The sequence below is a fragment of the Diorhabda sublineata genome, chromosome 6, assembly GCF_026230105.1.
Source record: "Diorhabda sublineata isolate icDioSubl1.1 chromosome 6, icDioSubl1.1, whole genome shotgun sequence".
Lineage (NCBI taxonomy): Eukaryota > Metazoa > Arthropoda > Insecta > Coleoptera > Chrysomelidae > Diorhabda > Diorhabda sublineata.
This window is the reverse complement of record NC_079479.1, coordinates 25,720,429-25,739,940: the sequence shown is the minus strand read 5'-3', so window position 1 is coordinate 25,739,940 and position 19,512 is coordinate 25,720,429. Positions and strand designations below refer to the sequence as shown.

The 19,512-nt window shown below is 31.9% G+C and overlaps 2 protein-coding genes across 2 annotated transcripts; both read left to right on the top strand.

The window, feature by feature from the left end:
• Window positions 1-659: 659 nt before the first annotated feature.
• LOC130445645 (cyclin-G-associated kinase) lies at window positions 660-14,797 on the top strand. Its single transcript, XM_056781396.1, has 17 exons — window positions 660-920; window positions 973-1,034; window positions 1,110-1,284; window positions 1,342-1,607; window positions 2,597-2,819; window positions 2,904-3,151; window positions 4,288-4,454; window positions 4,512-4,851; window positions 5,560-5,807; window positions 7,784-7,889; window positions 7,946-8,121; window positions 8,224-8,417; window positions 8,494-8,624; window positions 9,627-9,999; window positions 11,474-11,856; window positions 12,291-12,452; window positions 13,255-14,797. The coding sequence occupies exons 1-17, from the start codon at window positions 788-790 to the stop codon at window positions 13,360-13,362; spliced, it is 3,495 nt and encodes a 1,164-aa protein (XP_056637374.1). The 5' UTR covers window positions 660-787; the 3' UTR covers window positions 13,363-14,797.
• A 1,730-nt stretch (window positions 14,798-16,527) lies between these two features.
• LOC130445322 (sorting nexin-30-like) lies at window positions 16,528-19,511 on the top strand. Its single transcript, XM_056780893.1, has 5 exons — window positions 16,528-16,769; window positions 16,825-17,097; window positions 17,150-17,314; window positions 17,372-17,854; window positions 18,839-19,511. The coding sequence occupies exons 1-5, from the start codon at window positions 16,641-16,643 to the stop codon at window positions 19,169-19,171; spliced, it is 1,383 nt and encodes a 460-aa protein (XP_056636871.1). The 5' UTR covers window positions 16,528-16,640; the 3' UTR covers window positions 19,172-19,511.
• Window position 19,512: the final 1 nt, after the last annotated feature.

Sequence of the window (19,512 nt, the reverse complement as noted above, 5' to 3'; positions counted from 1 at the left end):
ATTTTTTTAATAAGATAAAAAATCGATCAATTAAGGGAACTTCCATAACCATATAGCTTGACCAAGAGAGGGGGATAAGTTCAGATACTACGCTAACCGACGTGACGGAAAGAAGAAGGTGAGAGCGAAGCTACGTAGGTCTTTTCTGATGAAATTTTGTTGAAGGCACGCAAAAGCTAATTTTCAGGAAGCATCATGAATACGTTGTTTTAAAAATAATGAGTTGTTAATAAATTATTTTATTTGAGACTTACATATATTGATTAAGACTTAAATAATATTTATTGGTAGGCACAAATTATTGAAAGTTAATAGATTGTATTTGATGTATTAGATGTGACCGCACGATGGCCCCAGTCACCAAGACATCCAGCGGCTGTTCTTCCGTAAAGCTGATATCGAGTTATTTCGCTCGATTTACAGCCAGCTGCAAATTGGATTGTCCCTCCGATTTCGCGTATATGATTTCACAGTGCTCTTTCAATATCTATGTTTTCCCGTCTATTATGGGCATTCAATTGGATAAAAATTATATGAGTAAGACAACAAAACAACAAATTGCATAGAATTAATAAACAACAAATTTTTTTGTTTTTCCTTTTTCTTCCCGTATCGCATAGTATAAATGCAGCTTAACGATTATTTTGTTGCTATACTTTGTTCTTACGTAAGGTTCTGTGATTGCGGTGACTGTTGACTTACGCAAAAGTGACATTAACATTGATAGTAGGAGGTAGAAAAATCTGTTAAATTATTTTTATCAGGAATTATGAATTTTTAAAGAACAATGAGTGAACTATTTAAATCGGCATTTGAATATTTCAGCAGTCCTACTAATGGACAAAACGAAAATAGTTTTGTAGGACATACTATTGAAATTTCTAACGTACAATTGAAAATAAAAAAAGTGATTGCCGAAGGTACTTTTTACTATTGATTTTTAATATTTTTGATAAATTAATAATATTTTAGGAGGATTTGCAATTGTTTTTGTAGCTCAAGATACTGCAACTGGAAAAGACTACGCTTTAAAGGTATTGTCTGTAATTTCTTTAAATTCACTTCTATTTTGAGTGTTTGACATTATTTTTATATTTTGAGTGTTTTAGAGATTATTGGCTGCCGACGAAGAAAGTAAAAATAACATTATTAAAGAAATAAACATATTAAAAAAAATATCAGGCCATCCACATATAATTCAGTATCTTTTTGCTTCTTATATCGATAAATCTCAAACACAACACGGACAATTTGAATTTTTATTAGTGACCGAATTATGCCCTGGTATGTTAGTTGAATTGAACAATTATTTATATATTTTTTTGATTATTAAAATTCCAGGAGGTTCTTTAGTAGATATTCTAAAATCACGTTCATCTGCTTTTGATGTTGAGACGATAACAAAAATCTTTTATCAAACATGCAAGGCTGTTGCACATCTTCATTCCCAGAATCCTCCTATCATACACAGAGATTTAAAAATAGAAAATCTTTTGATAAGCGCCGAAAGTACTATTAAATTATGTGATTTTGGATCTGCTACAACTGATGTATTTAGACCAGATATTTCATGGACAGCCAACCATCATGCCAACCTCGAGGAACAGGTAATGCTTTTTATTTAAATTTCAATAATATATTAATTTTGTTACCAAATACAGAATATATACTAAGAAATTAAGGAATAGTTCACTTCAGAACTTTATAATATTTTTCCCTAAATTATGTGGCATTTAACTAAAAAGAACTTAATAATGATACATTTTTTTTGTTATTTTGATTTTGATTACAGTGATATTGAATTATGAAAATAATTACATCTATAGTTGTTTCTTTCTTAACAAAAAGGTTCTATGACGACGTTCCAAAATTGGAATAGGAGTGTACCAAACACTGAAAGCCTGGGTAAGACACCCAACCAGAAATTATCCCAAACGGGAGATAAACATCTAGTTCAATAGTCAAGAAGCCATTAGAGCTCTAAGCTCCAAAGTTATAAAAACTAAACTTCCTTGTGAATTCTTGAGTAAGCTAAAAAAGTTAAGTAAGAAGAATATAGCTACCCTCCAATGCATTACAAATCACACCATAATATAGGGAAACTAAATAGGGGACAAACTCTTCATAGGACCTAAAACCTTTTGTGGTATCACTTAAAGAACAATAGAGAAGGTACATAGGGGTACTGGGATAATCTACAGGGATTGAGACAGGCAAAACACTCCTGGGAAGCTATAACCAGAGAATATCTGTTGAATGTCTCCAACGTAACCAAAAGGAACCTATAACTACTAATGAGAGTCCTATTAATGGGAGACTTGTCGGGGTACTCACATACTTTTCTGTGATAAAACATTGAGATTCTATTATGTAAAGGACAAAAGAAAGTGTTACACTTGGCAGGTTATGAAATAGAAAATAAAGATATCTGGCAGTTAGAGCCATTTCATATGTTCTGAATTTTCTAAGAGGAGAGATCCCCAGTGTCACAGCAAAAAAATGGGACACCATAGATACTTTTATCGTACTTACATGACAAATAGAGAAAATTTTTTTTTGTTATGCTCAAATTATATATGTAAGTTAAACATTTTAGATGGCGAAGTTCACTACTCCGATGTATAGAGCTCCAGAAATTGTTGACACTTGGAATAATTATTTTGTTGGTACTCCAGTGGATGTATGGGCGTTGGGATGCATTTTATATACGCTCTGTTATATGCGTCACCCCTTTGAGGACAGCGCAAAACTTAGAATAATTAATGCCAATTATACCATCCCTCAGGATCCCACTTTTTCTTGTTTCCATGAAATAATTAGTAAGTATTAATATGTGGTTGATAATCTTTTTTGTGTATTTTTCTTTACATATCTCCTTTTTATTGTATAAATTTTTAAAATAGGAGGATGTTTGCAAGCCAATCCCCAGCAAAGGATATCGATAACATGTGTACTGGAAATGTTAGCAGCTATAGCAGAATCGAATCAATACGACCTCAAAGCACCTTTAATTTTATCTATACCACAACAAAAAATTCCGGAACCCCAATCATCCTTTTTTGACATGCCTCCTAATGACAACTCAAAAGTTCCTCCAACTAGACCTGCTCCTCCGGTAGTCCAAGCAGCAAAAACTTATTCTAATCAACAAGTAAGAGAACGATTCTTCATTATTTCTTTGTGTAAAGTACGAGGTGGTAGTGAAAAATACTGTTAATTGTTTGTTGTAGTAGTATATCTCATTAACTTCATGCGATACATTTGAGTCTGTTATTAATCATTATAATGTAGTATTTGTCGTGAAATGTAGGTCTTGAATGACGAATCTACATTAACATTTGTTTAAAATTTAAAAAAAAAAGTGTGAAAGATATGTTATAATCTGTTATGTATAAATTACAATTGAAAATTATGTTCATCACCCATTATAAAGATTCAAATAATGAGAACATGGTGATATTTTCATTTTAAATAGTGAGAACTGAATTGAGACTCACTGTATATAAAACGTTTTTATATATCTCTGTAATGAGATGTATAATTTTGTATGGGCAAACCTTGAATTCAAAGTATAAAATTGATTTATTTTAATATTGATTTGTTTTGTACTTTCCAGCTCTTTTATACAGTGTGGAAAGTAATTATTCAAAATTACAAAGTAAAAATAGATATGTTTCATTTTCAATACTACATACTGTATATTTTATTGGGAAATTACATTTTTTTGTCAAAAATTACCCTCACACTATTGTGGAAACTAAACTCAACAAAATAAATGGGACACGCTGTATATAAAACGATTTTATATACCTCTTTAACGTGATTTATAATTTTAATCTTGCATTTTAAAGTATAAAATTGATTTATTGTAATATTGATTTGTTTTTTAAATTTTATACATTTTTATATATTGTGGAAAGTAATTATGAAAAATCCTAAGTGAAAATATTATCCCTACCTCAACTCATCTTTAAATGACAAGTACATCTCCCATTTTTTGCATCAAATAAATTCAAACATGACTATTTCATCTAAATTATTCATTTATTCTATTTTGCTTTTCACACTGTATATATTTCAGCTATGTGCGTCTAATATATTTTAGATGACTCTTTTTATCAACTATGCTTCAAAAATACTAATTTTGAAATCTGATGAACGCAATTATTTGGGTCTCATCAGTACAGTGTAATGGTACTATTTAGTTCGTAGACTACATAGTAATCCTAGTTAAAATTTTATGAATCGTACTGAGATTGGTTTTAAAAAGACACCCAAACATTTTAGGTTCCTTCCAAGCTCACTCCCCCTTCTCAACGGCATAATATACCGCCTCCACAAAGACCGGTTGAAAATAAACAGTCGGGATTGTTTTCCTCACTTAAAGGAGGAGCTGGGAGTTTTCTGAAAAACCTTAAAGATACAAGTAGTAAAATGATGGCTACAGTACAACAGTAAGATATTCTTTTTATTAATTTTTTTTCTCCTAAATAAAGTAACTAAATTTTTAGAAGTATGGGAAGAACCGATTTGGATATCCATTACATAAGTTCCAGGATAATAGTAATGCCCTATCCATCCGAAGGATTCGAATCTACCTACAAAACTAATCATATCGAAGACGTTAGATTATTTTTAGATTCCAGGCATCCAAATTTCAAATATTCCATTTATAATTTAACCAATAAGCAGTACCATTCAAAATTTGGGGAAGCTCGAATAGTGGATTGTTCGTTTGCTTATCCAGAAACGTTCCGGGCACCTTTATTAAATTCCATGTACCAATTGTGCGAAGATATTTATCAGTATTTAGCAGGAGATAGCAGGAATGTTGTTGTTATCCACTGTATGGTAAGTAAATAATAATTTGGCACCATTTAATTTGTGAATTACTAAAAATGATTCTCGTTTCTACTTTACAGGTATCAGATAAGCTACAGGTCCTCATTCTATCCACCATCTTCTCCTCTACAGCTCCATTTATTCATTTTTTTGTCCATGTATCATTTATTTGTTCTACTGCTGCTTTCTTGATCTGCCCATTTGTTATTAAATGGCTTTTCCAGTCTCATAATTTCCTTCAAATTCAGATGATTCTTATTTATTTGTTTTTATGGAGGTACAATTACTTTGAATATTCTTTTCAAAAATAATTTTTGAGAGAGAGAAATGACAAATTTTTATTTTCTTATTTACATTGGGTCAGGATGCTATCAACATTTATTCTTCGTATCCATAGAAATGCAGTACTAGGTAGAATACTATCTTTAGCTTGCTACTGCCTTCCAATAAGTATTGTCCAGACTTGGGTTTTTTCTCAAATCACCTTATTGTCAATGTACCTTCATATTTAAATGGAAATGTTAGAAATAATCATACTAACCACTATATTTACTACCACAACTCACTATTACGCTGCATAGAGAAAGTTTTGATGACCAAGATATCAATTTCAGAGACTGAAAGTAATCTATTGGTTACCAAAGATGCTAAAATTTTGTGGTTTAATATGAACAAAAAATCATTTTTTTAATTTATTTTATTATTTGAATTTTTTAGGATGGAAAAGCAACTTCCGCAACACTTGTTTGTGCGTTGCTTATTTATGCGGGGCTTTTCCAAGTACCAGAAGATGCTCTTCAAATGTTCGCTGTTAAACGATGTCCTCCCAATATGAGACCATCAGAGCTACGATACCTCTACTATTTAGCGGATATTGTGAAGGAACCACCACTGTATCCGCATTATAATCCTGTTACTTTAGTTTCCCTACAAATGCAACCCATACCTTTGTTTACGAAAATTAGGTGAGTTTTATAAATATATGGAAAAGTTCTGTGTTTTATAAAATTTTAATAACCTCACTTTTATGTACAGCAAAATTCAATCTAACTGAGTGAGGAAAAAAACGTTGTTGGAGGGAAATGTAATCAAAATACTTCAATTATATCATAGTACATCCCTCTATATATATAAACCTTATCTGCTATCTACAGTTAAGGCATTCCAAGACAGTTTGGGACATGAAATCGTTAAAATTGTTCTTTGAAGTGTTTGAGGGAGAACTGTCCAACAATTCAAATAGATCAGATCAGATAGATCCAAAATAACTTGTTTTATATTTCCTTGTTGGAATACTAAATATAAATTTTTTGTGGAACATGAACAAAGATGAAACGTTGATATTGTTACCATAGCCTGTTCTAACTATAGCTTTAAAGTTGCTAAAACCACAAGTTCAAGAAATTACTCCTTCTGAGTATCTTGAACCCAAGGACACGGTAGACAAGAAGTTCCCAAACTTTTTTCCCTCATATATTGCTGTTTACAGTAGACCCCTTGCAGATATATCTCCGCAATATTCTCAAATCTCGTGGAAAAACATGAAATGTTGAATTGAGTCTTCTGTGGATCCATAGTAGAATTGTGGGCGACCAAGAGCCATTAAGGAACATGGGCCCCACTTAACAGGCCGTTTGAAAAGCAGACCAGGCGCTTTGGCTTGGATCTTTTGACATATTAAGGTATGATTTCTAACCAAATGAAGAGGGCTTGGTTTTGGAGTCTTGGTCTTCCTTCTATTTTTTCTCCACACCACCGATGTTGCCAAAAGCACCGGCTAGAGCCTCGACATCGGTAGAAACCGATGCTTTGGGGATAGTGGGTTCCGTGGTCTCAGTTTGCTCAGAGTCATGGTCCCTGCTCTTGTAAGAGACCTTGGAATTTTGCCAAGTTTCCCGCTAACATTGTTTGCGACAGCCGTCCTTAGCTTTGGTGTTCTTCCTCATGCCCACATAGGCGCACCAGAGGATGGCGGTCGCTGGGTCGTCAAGGTCCAACGGTTCCTTGAGGGTAACCCCCATTTTGGGAATCACCGCAGTGGATCCTTTGGATGGCACTGTAAATGACTCCCTGAATACTGAAACTATTAGTGTAGTCTAGTACAGTATCCGAAGATGATAAATTGTTTACTAAAATGCTTCTGGATTAGAATACAAACACGCTGCAAGGAATCAAATAAAGTTAATACAAGTGAATACAGACAAATCTATCCTAGTAAAGTTGAAAGGAAAGACTTTCTGATAAAGGTTACCACTATCACCAAAGATTAGGAGAAGTATGGATGGTATATACCTTCAAAAGACCAAATGCTCTTCTCCGCGAGGAACATAAAGAAGTCTTATTGAAACAAGAAACAAAGAATGTTGTGGACATATTTAAATGTAGTCCATATAGATTAGAAGGAGCATGGATGGTATATATCTACAAAAGACCAAATAGTCTTCTCCATGAATCAAATAAAGAAGTCTTGTAAGAATACAAGCAATAAGGAATGTCGTGGAAATATTTAAACGGCGAGTCCAGATAATGGAATAGCTAAACATCCAAGCTGGAAGGAAACTACTGAATGTAACTGAAGAAATACATCATTTTGAGTTACTGGGACACTATATTAGAAGAAGACTTTGATGTGTTCATGAGTACTGAAACGTCGGAACAAGAAGCAAAGACACAACCATATGAGACAATATCACATCCATAGACCATTTGATGATAGTTGTTACCACTATCATTGAGGTTCCGATAAGATTAGAAGAAGCATGTATGGTATATACCAAACAAGCAACAAGGAATGATTTGAGTTAATATATATTGACATTTCAGGGTTTGTTAATAAACATTTACACTGCCGTTTGTGCATAAAACTACCAAAATAAACAGTGACGTTCTAGATGACTTTTCAGTGATTAGTTTAAATTTTTTGACAATTTATTTGTTTCAGAGATGGTTGTAGGCCTTACGTAGAAGTTTATAGCGAGAATAGATGTATTTTATCCACGTTACAAGACTATGAAAGAATGAGACTGTTCAATATAACCGAAGGAAAAGTATGCTGATTGTATTGTGAAAATTGTTCCTCCAAAATTAATATTTCTCGTTCTAGTGTCTCCTTCCTATAAACGCCACGGTTTGTGGGGATGTTTGTGTGATAGTTTACCACGCTAGGAATATATTAGGTGGTGTAATGACACAGGGTAAAGCGACCGGTATTAAAATATTTCAGATACAATTTCATACTGGGTATATACCCGAAGAGGATACATGTTTGAGGTTTACAAAGTAAGTTCTTTTTATTTAGACAATAAACTGTTCGATGCAAAAAGAGAGGATTTTTATACGGGTTAACATAAATTATAATAATTGATAAATATTTTATTATAGGTCTGATTTAGATGATTTAGCCGAAGGTCAAGATCACTTTCAAGATAGATTTATGGTTAATCTGAATGTTTTTGTCACTGATACCGAAAAGAAACCTTCACAACCGGCTCCTTGGTTAACTGATCAAACTATACGTGTTGTCGATACAATGTTTACATCTCAATTAGAACAAGGAGAAACTATAGATAATTTTGGTGTGTTATCGTTATAATTATTTTAAAGCTGTAAAATTTTAATGTAAAACGTGATTAAATGATAATATTTTTGTAGTTAGTACGCCTGCTACTATTAAGAAACCGGAAATGCCACAAAAGAGGCCACCTGAAAGACCGTCCAGACCACCACCTCCTTCAACGAATGTTTTACAAGATAATGAAGAATCTTCTGATTTAGAACAAGTAGTAGGTGTATTTATTTATAGTATAACGAAGTTGATGTGAAAAAGTCATCTAGGGAATCAAAATGAAGTAGAAATACCATTTTCTATAGCGATGCCCCACTGTATTCTTCAATACGATCGCCATTTTTTTATTTTCGTTCCTCCAGCTATTAAAAATCTTTTTTTATCTTTTTGTCTTAAACTCCTCCCATCAAACCCAACATCTATTTCAATTTCGAGAATTCTCTTTGAATTATATAATATAATTTTGAATTAGTGGAACATTTTCAAAAATACTTCAATAACTGCATATTTATATGAACCAAAAATAAATTACAGGACAAAATAATTAAGAAAACTACTCCCTTCTGGAATGATTGCGTACCACTAATAGGATGTCTAACCTCAAATATGTTTCAAACCTAATTTAATTTTCACCTAGTGATTCCAGAGGAAAGTAGATCATTGTACCATCATTTTCCTTGGTACCTTTCTATACTAGAACGACGTAACCACTATCTGTAATGTATTCAGTATCTGTCTTACACCATTTGGTGTTCCTTCGCTACTTGTTGTCACTATTGTCCTTTCTAGCGAATTGCTCAGAGGATCTCCACTATTAATAATGCAAATTGTTTCTAAATCTCTATCTTTCGAGATCCTCCATTAATATTTTGGTACCAATGTTCTTCTCATAATAATCTTCTCGAACACAGCTCCAAAATACTTGGTATCTGCTTATTTATGTAGCCAAAGGATACAGGACAGGACTTCTAACCTCAAATATGTTGTTGAACCAATTGAATCTTCACCTAGGGATTCCAGAGGAATTTTCACTGGGTGAATCATTGTACCATAACTCAAATTGCTTCTAAATCTGTATCTTCCATAAATATTCTGTTACCAATTTTCTTCTCAATAAAATCTTTTCGAACGGAGCTTCAGAATATTCGATCATTGCATACTTGTATATACATATGAGAGGTTATAAAGGAAAGAAGAATAATCTAATATTTATTTGCAGGTTACAAAATCAAATCTCATAGAGTCAGATATATTAATAGAAGCAGTTGATCTGTTGAATCTTAACTCCTCGTCCACAATAAATAATTCTAATGAAATATCTGCATCCCCTAGTACCAATTTTGATTTATTGAGCCAGTTAGGTGGAGATAATGAAGTAAATAATTTCACCCCTTTCAATTCGGCTCCTGTTAATAATGAAGTTAACGATAACAGTAAAATGTTCGATCCTTTTGCGTCGTTAGATGGTGCTGGAGATGGTAGTAATCTATTAGGAGGATGGAATCATTTTACCTCCTCAAATCCCGCTCAAAATTCCATACCACAAAGTAACGCAAAAGAACAGAAATCGACTGATCCATTTGCTGACTTAGGTAAGAACATGTGTCTTATCATTTTTTTAGAATCCATCCAGAAACTTCAGCAAAATTACTGGACTTCCACCATTACCTATTCAAACAGGAAATGGAACACTGGATGATGAGTCCAAGGATCTAGATTCTTGGAGAACTACTCTTTTTTTAGGACACTTCATGATCAAATCCAAGACCTACTGATGATTATAATAGAAATCAGGAACAGGAATGGCGTTAAACGAGCCTCCCCATGAAAACCTACATCCAAACAAGAAATAAAAAAGGTGGAAATCAATGTCAAGCTAAAACATTGAAATAGTAGAAAAACTAAGAAGAAAGGAAACTATAGTGAAAGCGGAAGACTTAGACGTGTTCATACTCCAATAAACTCGATTTTTAGGAGATTACTATATGTTAGAATGCCCCCAATACTGGAAAATCAAAATGAGAAGCGAAAGCATATTCATCTTAGAAAAATTTATACAAAATCAAAATTGAAGATCTTCTCTTAATGGAGACTACCATCATCTAAGTCAAGATAAGGAGTTAAACAAGCATCCCCATAAAGAAGACCGTCAAGTTTCGAAATTGGAATAGCATAAGAACCAAGCTGGAAGAAACAGATGATGTTAAGACATATCTATCCTATTAAATCTAGGACTAGATCAAAACTGAAAACCATCTGATGATGGTTATCATTATCATTGAGGTTCAGCCAAGATTAGAAGTATGGATGGTATGGTATGGTATGGTATAGTTCAAGTCCAAATAAGCAACGACGAATGATGTTGAAAGATTTAAACATTAAATTCAGAAAAGAAGTAGGACGTAATAAATGAAAGATCATCATTTAAATAGGACTAAAAAAGATGATGAGTCCAAGAATATATACTTCCAGGAGATTACTGTGAGTTAAAATGGAAAATCAAAAAAAATAAGTGAAAACACATCTATTCCAATAAAGGTGGAACAAAACCAAATTTGAAAACCTAATGATTATGACTGTTGTTATTGAGGACCAGCCAAGACAAAAGACTAAACGATGCTCTCTAGGACGAAGATATAGAAGTCTTGTGTCCAAACAAACAACATGGGATGATGGTGAAAGATTTGGAACAGCAGAACAACCAAGCTGAAGGATCAACTGGATAGGAGGTCATAGTTCGAAGTAATTGTTCCAGAATTAACTCATTTACATGGGATATGATCCAAGGGATAAGAAAAACCAGTTATTTTCACTATGAAAAAGAGTTCAATGGATAGACGGAAAGGAAACCAAGAAAACTTGTAAGTGTGAAGCAGAAATGCCTAAAACGAAAAATTTTGTAATGGAAGATTACAATAGATATTATTCAATAATATGTTGGTTTCGTATTTGATTTTCCATCTTCAGGTATGATTATGCTTTTGTTTGATACTTTTTTCAATTTTTGTCTATATTTATTTGATAATTTTTGTCTATATTTATTTGATAATTTTTGTTTTGTTGTAGGTAATATAGGAAAAGGCCTAAACTTTAAGTCTACCACTTACCAATCTACTAGTGGATCTCATACTCCGAATACAGGACCACCGACAACACCCCAACACGGTGTATACTCATCAAATTCCAATACCGCAACGCCCAAACATCAAGCAAAATCGCCTATGAGCAGTGCAGATTATAACCGTGCACATTTCGATGCTCTAAACAAAAATCAACCCAACGAACCAAAGGTTAAACTGAAAAGTGACGATGTTTTCGGTGATCTATTGGGATCTCAGGGCTACAGTTTTACAGGAAAAAAGGAAAACGTTCCTAGAACTATGAATGCCATGAGAAAAGAGGAGATGGCTGCTTATGTAGATCCAGAAAAGATGAAGATTATGGAATGGGTGGGTTTATAATTAATTCCATTCGATTGTTGTTATTATTTTTTAATTTTGAGTAGGGTGTAAACGAAAATATCCCTAATATTTTACCGTAGATATCCAAAATAGGGTTTGAAAAAAATTAATACATATAACGTTTTATTATATAAGCTAATTTCTGACCACCCTGTAAATGTTTGTCAATTTTTTTTTCAAGATTTGAGAAGCTTTAGGCGTTATTTATGCAAATTTTGATCATTTTTTTACCTAATCATATTTGTTTCTAAAAAATTGATTTTTTTGTGAAGAATTGAATCACCTTGTTTATATTTTTCCAAAAATTTTCATTGATATAAGAAGCTTTAGGCGTTATTTACGCAATTTTTTTTATTATTATGTTTCATTCCAAAAAATTAATTTTTTGTGGAGGATTGCATCTGTCAATAATTTTTTTATAGGCGGAGGGAAAGAAAAATAATATACGCGCTCTATTATGTTCGATGCACACCGTTTTATGGGAAGGTGCAAAGTGGAATAAATGTGAAATGCATACACTTGTTTCACCTGCCGATGTTAAAAAAGCTTATAGGCGAGCTTGCTTGGCAGTTCATCCAGATAAGGTAAAACTATTTCAATATTGTTACATGTAAACACACTATATATTTATATATCGTCGATTTAGTAAAGACAAACAAGTTTTTAACCAAATTTTATATTCAAATACTTTTCCAAAGCCTCTATTTGAACTGATTTATCTTATATTGGATCTTTTTTTTCTTTCTGAAACACCAATTAGTCGCTAGGGATCAGATATGGAAGATAGGATGGATGTATAAGCAACTCGAAGCACAATTTTAACTGTTTCTTTGTGATTTTCTTCTCCAATCAAATAATGTAAATATGATACAAAGGCCTTGACATTATCAGACGATTGTAACAGTTTTGGTAGCTTCTGACGACTTTATCAGGTCCGGTCCACTTATATGCTCTTTGTTTTGATTCAGGTTTTATCTACCCATAAATTCATCTTTCCCAGTTTCAGGATCTTTTTATAGTTTTTGTTGTAACTGTCCTTCACATACCAACAGAATATGATTTTCCTGAATAAAAATTACCATAACACTTTTTATCATAACCTCAATGTTTTCCTTTTTTTAATTCTAACAAAGAAAATATTGAAGGAAATGAGTTGAAAATTTGACAGTTTATGACCTCTAAATATAACTCTATGGCTTATATTGAACAAATAGAGCAAATTCTTGTCTTACTTCTTTCCGTTGCCCCTTTTTCCAAATTTTTTTTTTATGAGAGCATCACAGGACTGTTTGGAATCCTTTTCTGCCAAGGGTATTGGTGTGTGAGTAAATATGGTGACTCGATGCTGCCTTTTTGTATTAAACCAATTTTAATAATTTTTTTTAGCAAACTGGTACAGAAAATGAGAATTTGGCGAAGCTGATATTTATGGAACTGAATAATGCTTGGAGCGATTTCGAAAATGACGCCTCCCAGCAAAATATGTTTTCTTAACTGACATATTTTATGATAAGGCTAAAGGTTTTACTATTTTTTAACATTCCGGTACTGTAATAATATAAATTATTTACTTTAGAGTTTACGTACTCATAAAATAGATGATTTAACTATAGCTCTATGAAGTTATGAAGAGATCTCCGCAGTATTACGTGTATATCTTTTTTTAGATCGATTAGATTATACATTTAAGAAAATGTGTTTCCTTAACTTATTTATAGCGCTACTATAGGCGGAATTATAGCACAATTTATAATTAAAAACATTGAAATATGAACAAAATTACAATCGTAATTAATTTGAATTAAATCTGGATTGATTTGTTTCCAATAATATAATCATTTTATTTAATACACCCATTATTTGGTCCTTCGAGCCGTATTTGAATGTTTAGAAGGCTCGAAGGACCATATAGTGTCATTTTGAGTGATGTATCTCGTTTGGTTCTAAAATGTGTTTCTTTAGTAATTTAAATTCCTCTGGTTTCAGTCCAATTATTTCTCCCTATGTTTTCCAACTACATCTAACATAATAATTACTTAATATTTCACTGTATTGTGCTTAGAAACAGGATTTTAATTAATGAGTCCAAGATCAAGTCAAAGTAACTACACTAAAACTTTATATTTGGTCCTTCGAGCCAAATTTGAACTTATGGAAGGTTTAAAGGACCTAATAGTGTAATTTTGAGTGTGAATATCACAATTTCAGTTCCTGTATCTTCTTTGGTTATAAAATGTGTTTCTCTAATAGCTTAAACTGTTCTCATTTCGGTCTAATTATGTCTCCCGCTGATCAACTACATTAATATAATAATCGCTTTGTTTCTCTCACTGTACAGTCCTTATTTACAATATTTCAATTCACGAGTCCAAGATCAATTTAAATTTACTAAACTATTGCTCATAATTACTCTGTTTGGTCCTTCGAGCCATGAACGTTTAGAAGGCTCGAGGACCAAATAGTGGAATTGTGAGTGTGAATATGAAAATTTCATTTCTTTCGGTTCCAAATAATGGTTAAGTTTCTCGAAAAAATATAATTTTCAGCAGATATTACTGTTCATAATGAACTCTAACATTCAAAATTACAGTGTCTGGTTCTTCAAGCCCTATATTGAAGGCTCGAAGGACCAAATATGTTCAATACGAGTATCATCCAAAATTTTAAATAATATCATCTTACAATACAGTTATTAGTTATTTTGACATAGACAAAATACTTAAGAGGGTTAAATTTGTTGAAAATAAAAAGAATATATGATATTACTTATTTGCGTTATAGTGATCTTTTATGTTTACCGATATATTCTATTTTTATATTGTGACTGTGTTATTGAGATAGGAATTTTAAAATAATAAAAGGAGGAAATTAAGAGATTCCGATGTTTGTGGATGTTACAATATTAAAAATAAAATTTGTCTCAGTATAATTTTTTGTTTTAATGTTCAAAATTTTTATGGCATAAAAAGTACACGGTCGGTTCACTTCGTATCGAACCGAATTTGTCAATTTCCCTCCTCTCTAATATTCTCTAACACAGAGTAGCTTCAGAATATTTGGTAGCTGTATAGACAACGTTCTGGGGAAAGAAGAGTCAAGTAACCAACCGAATAACCTGTTAAACTGAGTAGAAAAATTGTGGTCTCTCTCCTCTTGGAAAATAATTATTCGACATAAAAAATCATGAACATTTATGGGGGCCCCACAATGGGATAGTAATAATTATTATTCAGATTAAGGAAATTAACGTCAATAGTTCAAATGACCCAAAGAAAGGAATTTGTAATTCGGCAAATTGTCTGTAACAGGAAAATAATTATTTGTAGACACGAGGAAATCGGAGCCAGTAGTTCAATTGACCCAATACTATTTGCAAGGAATTAACTCTACAAAAATAAATTCATTTTTAGGAGCTTCGCAATTATCCATAATAGAAAAATAATTCTTTGAATGAAGGAAATTAATATCAGTAGTTCAAATCACCCAAGGAAGGGAATCTGTAATAAACAAAATGAATAAAGTATTAATTAGCGTCCCACAATAATCTGCAAGAGGAAAACCATTGACTTAGGAAATTGATCTAAATCACCCAAAGAATGGAATCAGTAATTATCTTAATGAATATGTAGACATCAATGAGAATTCCATAATTATCTGTAATATGAAAATAATTATTCTGCGACTAGTAGAAATTGGGACCGATAGATCAAATGACCGAGAACTACTTCCTATTATTATTAATTACAAGAACAAAAAAGTCTATAACTAGACTAACGCAATGAATATTATATATAATTTGAGTTATTGATGTTGAAGAGCTGACAGGATGCTGCACCAAATGATTCAACATACTAATAACAGCAAGTAGTGCAAATTTAATCCAAAGGCAAATATAACATGAAAATAAAGGGAAATTTAGCTCCTGAGAAAACCGAAGAAATAATTTGCTAAAAGGCAGCACTGAAGACAATTCGTCAAATACCTTACAAGTCATAGCGAACTGTCAATGTGATGGTTGGTAAGAAAAGGAGTGTAAAATAACTGTTTGTTGATTAAAAATTCTTACTTTGACACTTTCAAACACTTATACATTATTCAACACTGCCTACAAAGACATGTATGTCGACATATTCGGATGTATTTGGTTTTTGCCAGGAATAATCGCTTGTTTTCGACTCAGGATCTATTTTATACAAGTTTTCTGACGAGAATCGTTAATATGGGATACCAAGCATCATTTTTATAAAGACAAAAATCATTATAAATCAATGTAAATTCATCTTTGATGATGAACTATAGTTATTGAACATAAACTATTGTATTCGTAAATTAATCATTTGAAGAATATTTAGGATGCGATATCATGGGAAAAAGGTTTCAAGCGTGATGGGAAACAGCCAATCAGCGTCATTCTTTAGAACATTATTCTGTATGCTGGTGGAGAGGTAGTAGTATTATTTCATATAGATAATGACCCTATCTATTAAACTTCCATATATATTTGCAATTTAACATATTTTCAATAATATAATATATGTGTAGCATAGATAATGGTGCTAATTGGCTGTTTCAAATACGATCGTTCTATTCTGAAACTACCTTAAACCTTAAAGCACAAGGAAAATTAGGTCACTTTCTAACAGCATTTGCAGTGAATGAATATGTTATTGGAAAGAAGAATTTGACAAATGGTAATAATTTGGATGTTTCCTATGTTCCTAATCTAACCTTGTAATCATTTAAATAAGTATAATAAATAATCTTTACTAAGAATGGCCAGTCGTACATCAGCGGTATTAGATGTAATAGTCGAAAATAAAGAAATAACATCAGTGATAAAAGATAGAGAAACTGATCCGCTTAGTATTTGTAGTGGTGATTCTACATACGATAATTCTTTGGTAAGTAAATATTAACATGTAAATGAATGTTTTTTGGAATTGTAATGTTTTAAAGGTACAATCTCCAAGTATAGAGAGTTTTTCAACTATACATGATATAGAAAACCTCTCTGAACTAAATATGGATGAAAATTCGGATTTGTGTGTAAAAATTGACAATCCACAAAAACATTTGGATACATTAGAAACCTATATTATATTTAGAATTACAACTAAAGTGGCTAGAATAGAATTTTCTGAAAATGAGTATATTGTACATAGAAGGTACAATGATTTTTTATGGTTACGACAGAAATTAATCGAGTGCCATCCATTTTGTATAATACCAGTAAGTTTAAAATAAATTCACTTCATTCCTTGCTCTATATGAATAATTTTAGCCTCTACCGGGAAAACATTCACTTATAGGCCAGTTAGATAGATATTCCAAAGACTTTATATTATTAAGAATGAAAGCTTTAAACGTGTTCATAACAAGAGTTTCAAAACACCCTATTTTAAGCTGTAACGAACATTTTAAAATATTTTTAACTGCTGCATCTTCAGTAAGTAATTCTTAAATTTATTTGTATCAGACGAAATCAATGTTTTAAACTTTCCAGGATTTTACGTTACATAGAAGACAGAGACATCCGGTACAACAAAAAATAAAAACATTTAATCATGATAATTCCTCCCATAGTGTTTTAAAAAACAAACATATCGAATTTGATAAAACCAAAGCTTATTTAGCGACACTTTCTGAAAAACTGTCGTCGATTGAAAAGATTTCTAGTCGTATTAATAAAGAAAGATATGATTATGTTTCCGAATTGAATAGTTATCATCCAATATTTACAACTTGGGCAACATCTGAACCAGAATTATCAGAAATATTACAAAATATTGGTAGCGCTTTGGAAAGGAGTTCTGCAGCTCAAAATGCTTTAGTACAAAGTTATTGTAATACAATAGGCAATCCCATTAAAGACTTCTTGACTTATATTGACGTTGCTCAAGAAACTTTGAGAAAAAGGGAATCTTATCAATATGCATATGAGGTTTCCATGGATGAGTTGAATAAAAGACATTCAGAAAAAGACAAGGTAAAAATTTATATTCAAAGGTACATAGAAAATGGAAAAATTTGAAAAGCTTTTTGGTTCTTTTGGAGTCAAGGGAATATGGAATCATGCAAAATTTTGGTACCTTTTCCTGGCAATGTTATCCATAATTTATTGTATACTCTTCTGGTTCAATTATTGGTAGATCTTCTATGTCCTGATGTACCAAGAGTTCAATTTGGTTTTGAGCTTTATGTAATGACTGTTTTATTCCTATGTGGTAGATGCGGATAAGGATTGTCTTCTTGTCTACTAACTAGAAATCAATCTTTGGCCCAGAATGACTTTTAGATAATTGCTTTCGGTAGTCTTGGTAATTTATTCTTCTTGGTTTTCTGAAGTTTTCGTACCAGTTTAGTAGGCACTTCCTGTGGCAATAGATCTATTAGGTTCTGATGTAGCATTATATGTTCATTGCTTATTTCAAGCTGATTTTCTGTTGGGTTTGCAGCTTTTTATAAAGGACCTTTTTTTGATGTTTGAAGAACACTGATTGGGTTTTCAAACTGTAGTACACTATTCCGTTGATGATGGCTATCATGAATATCACTCCTATTGGTGATCCAGATACTCCTATGTTTTTTTTATTTTGTTTCCCGTTTTTCAAGTTATTTATTTATTGAATGTAATTTCTCTTCGATATTCACAAATATGGTCATAAAATGGTTTTCAAAGTTACCACATTATCACCATAAATAGATTTCAACATTTTATGAACTTTTTTGGTACTTTTTTTCAACTTGAATGAATGTTAATGTATCCATGTTTGACTATGGAGATCTCACAAAATTGGGAATAGCAGTAGATTAAGATTAAGGAGCTGTAACTGGTTGAAATTTATCACTGCTTGTCTCAATATGTGAGGGTATGAGAATACTAAATGGAATAAAGCAGATTTTTATATAGAAATTGATTTAAAGCAATGTAAAATATACTATAAAGGAATTTTGTATTTTCTGTTTCCAGTTGATTGCAAACGTTCATAATCCGTCCCAAGGTTCAACGGTATTCTCCATTTGGAAGCAATCGAGTGATGATAAGTTGGAGAAATTGGGCTCTTACATTCCCCAACTGATAAAGAAAGTAGAATTGAACCAAGATAATTTGGAATGTGCCAATGAATCTTTGAGAAGTGATATACAAAGATGGCAGAACGAAAAGCAGCAATGTTTGAAAAACATATTATTAGACTTTGTTAATAAACAAATTAATTATTATCAAGCAACCGTTAACTCTTGGGAATATGTAACAAGGGAAATTAACAAACAGAGTGCATCTATGAGGGGTAACTTGAAATAATAATAATAATAATAATATTTAGCTTCGATAGTTCACTCTTTTAATACAATAGGCTAATTATGATTGTTTTTGTTTTTATTAAGCATAAAGTTTGGATTATAGCAACTTTGTTAATGTAATATTTGTCTTTTAATCGTTGGAAATACACTTACATTGAAATATTTCATAATTATTTGCTACAAAGGGAAAGAAATTTTTTATCGATTTTTCAGAATTAGTGAATAGTTTGTTCTATAAAATCATTTCTGTATATTAAAAGACCCTATTTTCAATATTTTAGACCTACTTGGTCAAATGAGATCCCAATTTCATTGAATTCAATTTTTATTAAATAAAAAAAC

Coding starts and splice junctions, on each gene's coding strand:
- LOC130445645 (XM_056781396.1), top strand. CDS start 788: ATGAGTGAACTATTTAAATCGGCATTTGAATATTTCAGCAGTCCTACT. Junction 1,285..1,341: donor AGTGACCGAATTATGCCCTG/GTATGTTAGTTG, acceptor TTAAAATTCCAG/GAGGTTCTTTAGTAGATATT. Junction 10,000..11,473: donor TGATCCATTTGCTGACTTAG/GTAAGAACATGT, acceptor GTTTTGTTGTAG/GTAATATAGGAAAAGGCCTA.
- LOC130445322 (XM_056780893.1), top strand. CDS start 16,641: ATGGCCAGTCGTACATCAGCGGTATTAGATGTAATAGTCGAAAATAAA. Junction 16,770..16,824: donor CTACATACGATAATTCTTTG/GTAAGTAAATAT, acceptor AATGTTTTAAAG/GTACAATCTCCAAGTATAGA. Junction 17,098..17,149: donor ATCCATTTTGTATAATACCA/GTAAGTTTAAAA, acceptor GAATAATTTTAG/CCTCTACCGGGAAAACATTC.